The sequence below is a fragment of the Bufo gargarizans genome, chromosome 8 (assembly GCF_014858855.1).
Source record: "Bufo gargarizans isolate SCDJY-AF-19 chromosome 8, ASM1485885v1, whole genome shotgun sequence".
Lineage (NCBI taxonomy): Eukaryota > Metazoa > Chordata > Amphibia > Anura > Bufonidae > Bufo > Bufo gargarizans.
Window position 1 is genome coordinate 47,886,433 of NC_058087.1, and position 13,919 is coordinate 47,900,351.

The 13,919-nt window shown below is 41.7% G+C and overlaps 1 protein-coding gene across 1 annotated transcript in view; it reads left to right on the forward strand.

Annotated features, from left to right (window-relative positions):
* Nucleotides 1-13,919, forward strand: part of LOC122945066 (lanosterol synthase-like) — a 49,887-nt gene that overhangs the window by 10,895 nt on the left and 25,073 nt on the right. Inside the window, exons 11-14 of the mRNA XM_044303901.1 lie at nt 7,139-7,166; nt 8,946-9,002; nt 11,795-11,866; nt 13,721-13,771. Coding sequence (XP_044159836.1) covers nt 7,139-7,166; nt 8,946-9,002; nt 11,795-11,866; nt 13,721-13,771 — 208 coding nt within the window. The remainder of the gene's footprint in view (nt 1-7,138; nt 7,167-8,945; nt 9,003-11,794; nt 11,867-13,720; nt 13,772-13,919) is intronic.

A 13,919-nucleotide genomic window follows, 5' to 3' on the forward strand; every position in this document is an offset into this window, starting at 1 on the left:
ATATACTAGTGGCAAATGCCAATTTCCACCCCCCCCCCCCCCACTGACTTTATTAACCCCTATTAGACCCCAGATAAGCCCTTTATTAACCCCTATGAGACCTTTATTAACCCCTATTAGACCTCAGATCAGACCATTATTAACCCCTATTAGACCTCGGATCAGATCTTTATTAACCCCTATTAGACCTCGGATCAGACCTTTATTAACCCCTATCAGACCTCAGATCAGACCTTTATTAACCCCTATCAGACCTCAGATCAGACCTTTATTACCCCTATCAGACCTTAGATGAATAGAATAAAAAACTCCTCACCTCACCTGCGCCGCGGCTCCTCTTCATCTCCGGGTCCGGCGTCTCGCTCCCCTGTGTCTGTCACCTAACAACTTGCAGCGTCAGGTCATAGCGCGCGCACTACGTCCTGACCCTGTACAGGGTCAGGACAGTGCAGCACGGGCCCCATCAAAGAAGACCAGGGAGGGTGAGTATCAGAAGCGCTTGCTGCGCTTCTTCCCCGCTTCCGGCACCCGATGCATACTAGTGCGCGCTTCCATAATGGAAGCGCTCACTAGTATTCGCATTATACGCATTATCGGTATATCAGCAAGGTTAGATGCCAATACTGGGAGTTGTAGTTTTGCAACAGCTGGAGGCACACTGGTTGGGAAACACTGGTTTAGGCTACGTTCACACTTGCGTTTGGTAATCCACTTGTGAGATCCGTTTCAGGTCTCTCACAAGCAGCCCCAAATGCATCAGTTTAACCCCAATGCATTCTGAATGGATGCAGATCCATTAAGAATGCATTCGTTCGGCTCCGTACGGCCCCACTCCAGTACAACGCTTTCCCCAAGCTTTAGGCAAACCCTTGTGTAGCTGCTGGGCTCATTACTGTGGGGATAAATACAGGGCTGAAATGCTGGAAGCTGCATTACCTGTTAGCTGTGTAAAGTCTAATCACCTGTGTTATGCTGAAAGCATGGGATGATAAAAACTAGGGATCAACCTATTATCAGAAGTACCGATATTATAAGCCGATATTCAGGCATGCTGGGAGTTGTAGTTTTGCAACAGCTGGAGGCACACTGGTTGGGAAACACGGGCCTAAACATTAAGTCCCATGTACATAAACATCATTCCCCCCCACCGTCTACTTTCCACATACAGTCCCATGTAAATAACATCACTCCCTCCCCCAGCCACCTCAAGCACACAGTTCCATGTCAATAACATCCCTCCCTTCAGCCCTAACATACATCCCAGTTAAATAACTACAACTCCCAGCATTGCTCTGCCTCTCCCTTCACTTACCTCTCCTGTACAGACATCAGCATTAGGCTCCTTCTCTTCTTCACTCCGGTCCAATCCTGCACTGGTCACATGATGGTGACATCATTCAGGTCATCCTATCACAGCCTGTTTTGCTGATTACATGACCTGTGATGTCACCAAAGGTCCTTCACCTCTTCCCAGTGTAAGATTCAATTGTATTGCTGTTCTGTGTACGGCAATACAGTTGTATCTAGCAGGCAGGCAGGACATTCGGGGCCTGGGACAAAACATCCGGGGCCCAGGCCCCGAATGTTATAACCTAGCGACGCCCCTGGCTGCAGTGGTCATGTGCTGTATCAAAGGACATCATTGCTGCTGTTTGAGAAGAACATCACAGTGGAAGGAGTACCAGACTAGAAACGCCTGAGTATCTAATATACACTCACCTAAAGAATTATTAGGAACACCATACTGATACGGTGTTGGACCCCCTTTTGCCTTCAGAACTGCCTTAAATCTACGTGGCATTGATTCAACAAGGTGCTGATCGCATTTTTTAGAAATGTTGGCCCATATTGATAGGATAGCATCTTGCAGTTGATGGAGATTTGAGGGATGCACATCCAGGGCACGAAGCTCCCGTTCCACCACATCCCAAAGATGCTCTATTGGGTTGAGATCTAGTGACTGTGGGGGCCATTTTAGTACAGTGAACTCATTGTCGTGTTCAAGAAACCAATTTGAAATGATTCGAGCTTTGTGACATGGTGCATTATCCTGCTGGAAGTAGCCATCAGAGGATGGGTACATGATGGTCATGAGGGATGGCCAAATTTTGTCCAATTTTGGTGAGCTCGTGCAAATTGTAGCCTCTTTTTCCTATTTGTAGATGAGTGGTACCCGGTGGGGTCTTCTGCTGTTGTAGCCCATCCGCCTCAAGGTTGTGCGTGTTGTGGCTTCACAAATGCTTTGCTGCATACCTCAGTTGTAACGAGTGGTTATTTCAGTCAACGTTGCTCTTCTATCAGCTTGAATCAGTCGGCCCATTCTCCTCTGACCTCTAGCATCAACAAGGCATTTTCGCCCACAGGACTGCCGCATACTGGATGTTTTTCCCTTTTCACACCATTCTTTGTAAACCCTAGAAATGGTTGTGCGTGAAAATCACAGTAACTGAGCAGATTGTGAAATACTCAGACCGGCCCGTCTGGCACCAACAACCATGCCACGCTCAAAATTGCTTAAATCACCTTTCTTTCCCATTCTGACATTCAGTTTGGAGTTCAGGAGATTGTCTTGACCAGGAGCACAACCCTACATGCATGGAAGCAACTGCCATGTGATTGGTTGACTAGATAATCGCATTAATGAGAAATAGAACAGGTGTTCCTAATCATTCTTTAGGTGAGTGTTCCTAATCATTCTTTAGGTGAGTGTATATACAGTATATATATATATATATATACACCATATTTTTCACCCTATAAGCTGCACTGGCCCATAGGTTTTAGAGGAGGACAATAAAAAAAATATTTTTCATTAGACCTCGGATCAGGCCAGCAATCAGACCCCCAATGTTAATCATCAGACCTCAGCGGACAATCCCAATCAGGCCCCCAATGTTAATAAGACGCTAAATCAGACCTCAGATCAGACCCCCAATGTTAATAAGACCCCAGTAAAAACCTCAGATGAGACACCCATGCCTCAGATCATCGACCCCATGCCATTTATCAGCCCCCATTATGAGCCCCCATGTCATTTATCAGCTCCCATTATGAGCCTCCATGCCATTTTTCAGCTCCCATTATGAGCCCCCATGCCATCTATGAGTCCCATTGCCATTTATGAGCCCCAATTATGAGTCCCCATGCCATTTATGAGCCTCCATGCCATTTATGAGCCCCCATTATGAGCCCCTATGCCACAGAGCAAATAAAAAAAAAAACTTCTCTCCAGACTCCGACCACTCCTCACCTCCAGCGAGCTCTGTCTTCTTCCTGCTGCAGCTGTGACCTGACGCGCACAGCGTGAGGTCACAAATCGCTCTCACGCTGTGCGCAGCCACATCACAGCCGACAGCTGAGGACCAGGAAGTGGTGAGTACAGAGTCTTCACCACTTCCCGGTACTCCGGTACTAATGAGCGCTTCCATAATGGAAGCGCTCATTAGTATTTACACCATAAGACGCAGGCACATTTTTGTTCCACTTTTGCGTCTTATGGGGCAAAAAATACGGTATATACAGTGGGATGCAAAAGTTTGGGCAACCTTGTTAATCGTCATGATTTTCCTGTATAAATCGTTGGTTGTTATGATAAAAAATGTCAGTTAAATATATCATATAGGAGACACATACAGTGATATTTGAGAAGTGAAATGAAGTTTATTGGATTTACAGAAAGTGTGCTATAATTGTTTAAACAAAATTAGGCAGGTGCATAAATTTGGGCACCACAAAAAAGAAATGAAATCAATATTTAGTAGATCCTCCTTTTGCAGAAATTACAGCCTCTAAACGCTTCCTGTAGGTTCCAATGAGAGTCTGGATTCTGGTTGAAGGTATTTTGGACCATTCCTCTTTACAAAACATCTTTAGTTCATTCAGGTTTGATGGCTTCCGAGCATGGACAGCTCTCTTTAAGTCACACCACAGATTTTTAGATATATTCAGGTCTGGGGACTGAGATGGCCATTCCAGAACATTGTACTCTGCATAAATGCCTTAGGCTAGTTTCACACTTGCGGCAGGACGGATCCGACAGGCTGTTCACCATGTCGGATCTGTCCTGCGGCTATTTCGCCGTGCCCGCGGACCGCCGCTCCGTCCCCATTGACTATAATGGGGACGGGGGCGGAGCTCCAGCGCAGCACGGCGGTGCACGGAGAAAGCCGCCGGACTAAAAAGCCTGACATGCAGTAATTTTGGTCCGGCGGCCTTTCTCCGTGCACCGCCGTGCTGCGCCGGAGCTCCGCCCCGTCCCCATTATAGTCAATGGGGACGGAGCGGCGGTCCGGCGGCACGGCGAAATAGCCGCAGGACAGATCCGACAGGGTGAACAGCCTGTCGGATCCGTCCTGCCGCAAGTGTGAAAGTACCCTTAGTGGATTTTGAGCAGTGTTTAGGGTCGTTGTCTTGTTGAAAGATCCAGCCCCGGCGCAGCTTCAGCTTTGTCACTGATTCCTGGACATTGGTCTCCAGAATCTGCTGATACTGAGTGGAATTCATGCTTCCCTCAACTTTGACAAGATTCCCAGTCCCTGCACTGGCCACAGAGCCCCACAGCATGATGGAACCACCACCATATTTTACTGTAGGTAGCAGGTGTTTTTCTTGGAATGCTGTGTTCTTTTTCCTCCATGCATAACGCCCCTTGTTATGGCCAAATAACTCAATTTTAGTTTCATCAGTCCACAGCACCTTATTCCAAAATGAAGCTGGCTTGTCCAAATGTGCTTTAGCCCACCTCAAGCGGCACTTTTTGTGCTGTGGGCAGAGAAAAGGCTTCCTCTGCATCACTCTCGCATACAGCATCTCCTTGTGTAAAGTGCGCTGAATGGTTGAATGATGCACAGTGACTCCATCTGCAGCAAGATGATGTTGTAGGTCTTTGGTGCTGGTCTGTGGGTTGACTCTGACTGTTCTCACCATTCGTCGCTTCTGTCTATCTGAGATTTTTCTTGGTCTGATACTTCGAGCCTTAACTTGAACTGAGCCTGTGGTCTTCCATTTCCTCAATATGTTCCTAACTGTGGAAACAGAGAGCTGAAATCTCTGAGACAGCTTTCTGTATCCTTCCCCTAAACCATAATGGTGGGTGAACAATCTTTGTCTTCAGGTCATTTGAGAGTTGTTTTGAGACCCCCATGTTGCTACTCTTCAGAGAAAATTTAAAGAGGAGGGAAACTTACAATTGACCCCCTTAAATACTCTTTCTCATAATTGGATTCACCTGTGTATGTAGGTCAGGGGTCACTGAGCTTACCAAGCCAATTTGAGTTCCGATAATTAGTTCTAAAGGTTTTGGCATCAATAAAATGACAACAGTGCCCAAATGTATGCACCTGCCTAATTTGGTTTAAACAATTATAGCACACTTTCTGTAATTTCCAATAAACTTCATTTCACTTCTTAAATATCACTGTGTGTGTCTCCTATATGATATATTTAACTGACATTTTCTATCGTAACAACCAACGATTTATACAAGAAAATCATGACGATAAACAAGGTTGCCCAAACTTTCGCATCCCACTGTATATATATATATATATATATATATATATAAAAAATAAACTGATCAAAATAAAAATTGTGCAAATAATATTGATGCGCAAGGTGGACATATATACACCTCCAAGAGTTCGATCGAGAACCTAATTATTTTGTGCAATCAGTAAAACAGGGTACAAGCATCTTTGCAAAAATATAAATGGTTCATTATACAATAGTTTAGAAATACAATAAAAAAATAATCAATGTAAATTTCAATAATATACAATTATATGCAGTACCCAGAATTCTCCACTATGTGGGGCCAACAAAACACTACTCAACCAACACAGGAATATTATGCAATACGGCTTTAAAACTGTGAGAGATATAAAATCTATGGATTATGCTCAAAAACGTAATCAAGAAAATGACAGATACAAGCCCTTGATCTGCCCAAAATGATGACCTATCTCAGATAATGGTAGTATTGCAACAAAACTTATAAATTATCGGATTGATATCAAACTAGGGAATAAAAAGGTTCCCAACAGAGAGTTTCTCCAATATTATCCCCTTTATTAAGTTATATGCATCGTAACTGAAAATCAGCGAAAATATTGATGTAGCAACTAACGTTACATGTCCGCAAATGAGCGGGTATCTGGCTAAGTATTAAGCTAATTCATTTATATCAATACGACATATAAATAAAAATATACATTACCCAAGGGTCAAGTGATGTGCAGAGTCTTGGGGCAGTTAGCTCTCAAGAGTTTTTTTGATAATGCAGATCTTCCTCCAGAGCTCTCCCTTTTTTTCTTTGTTTTTTTCTCTTTCTGCCCTCTTTTTTTTCTTTTTGGAATCTGGTTTCTTAACCCAAAACGTATCAGATGAACACATCTTCCTAGTTTGGAACTTTCCAATCATTGTTGGATGGGCGTGTGCATTGATAAGGAATGTGATGTCATAATACTACCCACAATGCACTTTTGCTACTGGTGTAGTATTAACTGCTCATATCTAGGTGGCACTGTTGTATAAGCTATAAGCATCATACCATTAAGGGTTAACTCATACATGCCTGATATTTTCAATACTACACACCTCTGACATCTGGAGGCTTTGCCTTAGCGTCGAGCAACAAACTTTAATACATAAATGTATACTTTGAGGAACATCTAGACAATTCTCACACTGTGGAATTCATGTTCAGATAAAAAAAAAAAACTATGAAGCCTCTAAATCTGCAGGTGTCATGTATCTTCTAACTGTCTAAATGTATAATAGATTGTTACAATAACACTAGCTCTTTGATCGGCGCAGTAATCTTTCCATGGACTTTGGCCTACATGAAAATCCATACAAAATAGAGAATATAAATCAACATTGCTCTTAAAGGCAATGAATACTCATTATAATTAAAATAAGTAGATATAACTGTTTACACAACAATATATATAACATTTCTATTATTGTTTTTAATAAAGATGTAGGAGTTGTCTGAGATTATTATATTGGACAACCTCATTAATGTTAAGATATAAGAATTCACTTTTATATTTGCATTAATATTTTTTTACATTGCCCCTTGTAACCTAAACTTAGATTCTTTATACATGCTTATTTTTACATGTTTATCTTCTTGCAGGCTGGGCTTGGATGGGATGAAAATGCAGGTAAATATGGCTTTATTGTATTGTTTTATTCAGGGATACTTGCGTCTTGTACTCTGTACATACCTAGTCTACGGCTGACTGAACCCTGGAATCTGTGGCTCTATAGGATGGTGTAAGTTGGCCCCCGACTTTAGATCTGAGTAACTGTAACTGTATTGCGGTACACTGTGGTTATTTCACATGCACCACGGCACAGAACACTGCTTTGCTACTGTATATTACACTTTGGAGTCATGATGGCTCCAGAAGCAGTCAGGTTGGCTACGTAGGTAGAGTCTTTAGAGACATGCCAATAGTTTGCTTTGCTTGGGATCCGTCAGTTGAGGCTCTTCATAAATGAAGATCATACATATTCTGGTACATGACAACCTCTTTCTAAGGGCTCATGCACACGACCGTTGCTGTTTTTGCGGTCCGCAAAACACGGATACCGGCCGTGTGCTGTCCTCATCTTTTGCAGCCTCATTTAAGTGAATGGGCCCACATCCGACCCTAAAATAATGGGGATCGGATGTGGACCAAGAATATGTTTGTGTGCTTGAGCCCTACTAAAACTAGAACCAGCCCTGTACCTGACCTGGCTCCAGGGATCTCCTGTTTCATTGCTCCAATTGTTCTGCTAGATTTGTTTTAAGCTGTCATCTTAGGGTGTGTGTCCTTTCTCAGGGGGATGTCCTTTCTGCTGTAACTGGTGGCAGTTGAAGGATGAAACTGAGCCTGTACTTCCATGTCAGTGAACCGGACAGAGAAATTAGAAAAAGAGCAATTTTTATTTACATGCATTTACAACATTATTCAGATCCAGGCGCTGGTTTGGAAACTAGAATACTTTTGTGGGACAGCCCCTTGAAAGGAAATAAAATAAAGGAACAACAGTGGTTGCTGAAACTAGAGGTTGATGCCCTTAGATTTACAAGATTGTGGACTGTCTCTCCCTGTTAGGCCCCTTTCACACGAGTGAGTATTCCGCGCGGGTGCAATGTGTGACGTAAATGCATTGCGCCCGCATGGAATCCAGAGCCATTCATTTCCATGGGTCTGTGTACATGTGAGTTGGTTTACACGCATCACTTGTGCGTTGCGTGAAAATCGCAGCATGTTCTATATTCAGCGATTTTCACCAACGCTGGCCCCATAGAAGTAAACGGGGCTGTGTGAAAATCGCATTTTTCACTGATGGTTGCTAAGGAGATGTTGTTTGTAAACATTCCGTTTTTTATCACCCTCGTGCAAAATGCGTCAAAACGCATTGCACCCGCGTGATAACAACTGAACGCGATTGCAAACAAAACTGAATGGACTTTCTTGCGAAATCACGCAGTTTTCACTGAACGCATTCGCAAGGCATCCGGACCTAATCCGGACACGTTTGTCTGCAAGGGGCCTTAGGCTACATTCACATGCATAGATCTGTTGCAGAGATTTCTGTGACTGCCCCATGAATGTGAATGGGGTTTGCAGAAATCCATGTGCGGGCCATTGAGACAACCCCATTCAGATGAATGGAACAGATTTTTAGTCACAGACATTTCTGCAGCAAATCTACTGTGTGTGAATATACCCTTATATTATCTAGACAGGAATCTGGCCACTGGTCCTCAATGCAGAAGTGTGGATTTTTATATTGTATGTGTGTATATACACTGTGTGTATCATTTTATTTTATTAAACTTGACAAATCAGTAGAGTTGCAGGTGGAGGGACCATGTTGTCTCCGTGTCAGTTTTTTTCTAACGATACAAATTCTGTATTCAACATCTAGTTGTTCATCTTTCTTAGGGCACAAATGGATCTCAGCTCTGGGACACAGCGTTTGCCATACAGGCATTCATGGAGGTATGCAAAGTACCAGCAGTCCTGCCTTATGAAGAAAACATGACAGAGACCATATAAATGATATTTCAGAGTCACTCTACTTTCACACAATTTCATTTCATTTAATAGAGAATGGCTTAAAGGAGTATTGCCATCTTAGCTAGTGATATGCCCCAATTGTCTGAGATGAGAAAACCCCTTTAAATAGCAAGTTTCAAAATCATGTAATTTAAAACAATGCCACTAGGGGTCTCACTTCCACCTAAGTTACAGTCCACTGCAAAAACCATTCCTGGTAACAGAGACACAGAAGATTGAACGGAAGTGGGGGCGTGCCAGTTAGCTGATGCTAGTCCATGAATAGTGATGATAGGCATAGGCAATATTCGTTTTCGTGATATTTCGCTAATTTTTCGCATAATATTCGCAAAAAAAAATGTGATCTCCATTCATTATTTTTGCGATTGCGCAAATCGGCACTAATGATGCGCATATTTTTTGCATAATACATGCAACTTCACATTTTATCAGGTCTGAGTAGATATTTCTGGTTGGTGTGTATTGTTGTGACATCATGGCGCTATGTCTGTAGCATGTACAGACCAAAAGTTTGGACACACCTTCTCATTCAAAGAGTTTTCTTTATTTTCATGACTATGAAAATTGTAGATTCACACTGAAGGCATCAAAACTATGAATTAACACATGTGGAATTATATACATAACAAAAAAGTGTGAAACAACTAAAAATATGTCATATTCTAGCTTCTTCAAAGTAGCCACCTTTTGCTTTGATTACTGCTGGTTCAGTATGCCTTCAATTTTGAATAAATCCCCAACAGTGTCACCAGCAAAGCACCCCCACACCATCACACCTCCTCCTCCATGCTTCACGGTGGGAACCAGGCATGTAGAGTCCATCCGTTCACCTTTTCTGCGTCGCACAAAGACACGGTGGTTGGAACCAAAGATCTCAAATTTGGACTCATCAGACCAAAGCACAGATTTCCACTGGTCTAATGTCCATTCCTTGTGTTCTTTAGCCCAAACAAGTCTCTTCTGCTTGTTGCCTGTCCTTAGCAGTGGTTTCCTAGCAGATATTCTACCATGAAGGCCTGATTCACACAGTCTCCTCTTAACAGTTGTTCTAGAGTTGTGTCTGCTGCTAGAACTCTGTGTGGCATTGGCCAATTTTTCAGACTGACTGACCTTCATTTCTTAAAGTAATGATGGTCACTCGTTTTTCTTTACTTAGCTGCTTTTTTCTTGCCATAATACAAATTCTAACAGTCTATTCAGTAGGACTATCAGCTGTGTATCCACCTGACTTCTCCACAACGCAACTGATGGTCCCAACCCCATTTATAAGGCAAGAAATCCCACTTATTAAACCTGACAGGGCACACCTGTGAAGTGAAAACCATTTCAGGTGACTACCTCTTGAAGCTCATCAAGAGAATGCCAAGAGTGTACAAAGCAGTAATCAAAGCAAAAGGTGGCTACTTTGAAGAAGCTAGAATATGACATATTTTTAGTTGTTTCACACTTTTTTGTTATGTATATAATTCCACATGTGTTAATTCATAGTTTTGATGCCTTCAGTGTGAATCTACACTTTTCATAGTCATGAAAATAAAGAAAACTCTTTGAATGAGAAGGTGTGTCCAAACTTTTGGTCTGTACTGTATGTATGGACAGCAGAGAAACAGTAATTCCTATCACACTACCTAACACCCTGCACTGATAGGTTCTATCAGCTACACTACATCAGGATATAACCTACACTGACTATCTCCCACTAAGTATCTGTATTATATATATGAGCTAGCTAACTATCTAATGTAATTGGATAAGGAATAGGATCCAGATGAAAGCACAGAGCACAGCAATGACACTGCTCTCTCTCAGAACTGCAAAAAAAAAATAGCTGAAAATGGCTGCTGGGGAGGTTCTTATATAGTAAGGGGTAGGCAACTTTCCTATTGGTTGCTAGGGATGTTGCTAAGCTCAGACAAAGACATTGCTGCCTTCTCATTGGCCCACAAGCAAGAAGGGAGGTTACTGATGAAACAAAATCTAGAATATTTGCGATTACAAATATATAGCACTATATTCTACATCTTCGCGAATTAAGTGCCGATATTCGCGATAAAAATTTGCGATTAGAATATTCGCAATCAACACTATTCATGAACTGTGTATTCTCTATACATAATAACTGGAATGTTAGCTTTTTCAGGATGTGCATGCATAAAAATACAATGTGAATTTACTAAATTGCTTATTCAAACTGTCGGGGGAAGCACATAACATGTTGGGCCATGGGTTGTGCAGAACTAATGTAGGGGGATTATACTAAAGGGGCTTTAGTAACTAGGGGAAGGGTTTGAATGTGATTTACCATGATGGAGAGGCTCTGAATATCGATACTCTTTGGGTCACAATGAACAGCACAACAGAGAGGCGGGCATCCAGAAGGCTGATTCAATGGGATTGGTGAAGCACTTTGCATGATGCCAAGATCAAAATGACCAAGGTGGGAATATAGGGAACAGAATTCACTGCAGTACAGAACTGGCAGATTCCACAGAAGGGAGATGCCATTTGCTTATGAGAGAGATGCATCTGGCTGTGCAGACGAACTAGGGAATAACTTGGCCAAGAAAGACAACGGGAAGCCAGAAAAAGACCTAATCCATCACACTAATGAGTGTACAAGGAAGCACAAACATTATGCACACTTTGTTGTGAAAACTTAGGTATGTTTTAAATATATATATATATTTTTAACTTTTTTTCTTCTTTGTCTGCAGGCTGGAGCCCACAAGAAAAAACAGTTTCAGAAATGTTTGGTGAAAGCACATGAATTTCTCCGTATTACACAGGTACAGTTTTGGGAAACACTAAGCCACGAATGACTGACTAGCTGGATATTTGTTGTGCATTTCCATGCAGCAAATCTGCAGGGTTGTACAGTACCAGCAAAGTGAATGAGTGTTTAGCAATTCTCAGTCACATATGGCAGAAAAAATCCACAGCAGAAATTGACCTGAGGTGCAAATTTTACATCTGCAGCATTTCAATTTATATCAGAAATAGTGGATTTTTCCCTTTCTAATGCAAACAGTGAACTCTACGTCTAATCAGCAGCATTTCAGTAATATTTTCAGCGACAAAAAACACACAATTTGGTGAGTTTTTTTTTCTGCTGCAGATTACAAGCTGAAGCTCTTCAGAAATTCTGATGCCAAAAAATCTGTGTCTAATCAGTCACATGTGGACATAGCCTAAGGGTAGTTTAAAAGGGTTCTCCTTTAAGCCTCATTTACACGTCAGTGTTCCATGTACATGTGCCGTGTTCTCCACGGACAGCAAACGTACCCATTAATTTTAATATGTGTATTCACACATCATTTTTTTTATTACCACAGTCCGTGGGTCCCGGTTTTTAGAAGGGATGCTTGCTATATCTTGTCCGTGTTCATGGATCCATCAGATTAGAGTCTATGGATTTGTGAAAACTACAGACGCCATCCGTGTTTCACGGATTTATTTATTTATTTTATGCACTTATATAGCGCTACTATATTCCGCAGCGCTTTATTAGCATCCAACTGTCCCCAATGGGGCTCACAATCTAAGGTCAGTATGTTTTTGGAGTCATTAGGAAGAGATGCTTTGAAAATTATTTTTCAGCTGTGCAAAAAACTGACACACAGACCCAACACGGATCCATCATGGACATCTTCACGGAGGCATCACTGACCACTCTAAAGCAGCTGATTGGCAGGGATGCAAAAAATTTAACTGAGATACATTGTGGTCTATTTTAATTTCATATTTTTTCCCCTGAGATGTACAGAAGATGTGTATAGCAAGTCCCAAATATGGGCAGTGACAGCATTCAGAATCCAGATTGTAGGTACAAGAAATTACGTTTTATTCCACCAGCATGTTACTATATGGATTCTGAGTGCTGACGCTACCAAAATGTGGGACTTGAGAACTGAGTGTAGACCAGTTGGACACAGCCCACCAGGTGATATGCACCAGTCAGACCTGGAACTAGGGTGTTGCTAACCCCCAGATTGCCGTTTTAACAGTGATCTTCAACCTTTGACACGTCATCTCCCAGTTATACTTGGCGTACCAAGACTTGCATTTTTTTATTTTATTTTTTAAACATATTTTTATTTTTTATTTCATTTATAATAAATCCTCTTACATGACAATTTCACTGCACGTCACATATTAGTGAGCAAAAAAAAAGTAATAAATCACATATTACAAGAATATAAACATATTGCATATATGTCGAGATAGGGTGATCAATGCTGAGCACGTGCAGAAAGGAAAATATAAGTAAGCACTAATTAAACAATAACCTCCCCCCCCTCCCTTCCTAACCCTCCCACCCCACCCTAGAGGATGTCTGTTACTACTCCCCCCTCATACAATAAGACTTGCAGTTTTTACAGCAGGTAGAGCAACACAGGTTGCAGGAAAATAATATAGGATATATCAAGTATTATAGGAAAGGACGATTTTACCATTAAATGTGGATTTAAAATAGATTAATTTGGTTTATCCTCTAAAGCAGTGATTTGTGCTTTCAGAGAAGTTCTCACAGGTCCAAGCAAAGGGTTTGATCTGCTAATAGGGCAGATAGAACAGTTTTATAAATTAATGAGTCCAGAAAATGGTTTGCATGATATATGGCTATTATCTTGGTGTTTCAGGTACCAGATAACCCACCAGAGTACAAGAAGTACTACAGACAAATGAACAAGGTAGGTATATCTTTGAAGCAGTGTTCACACCCAGTTGTAGGTCTCCTGGTGGGATTTTTACAACATGCACAAGACATTATACAGCATCTACAAACATAACTCTTCCTTTTTGCAAAGGACACACATGGCCTATCCGGCGACTGTCTTA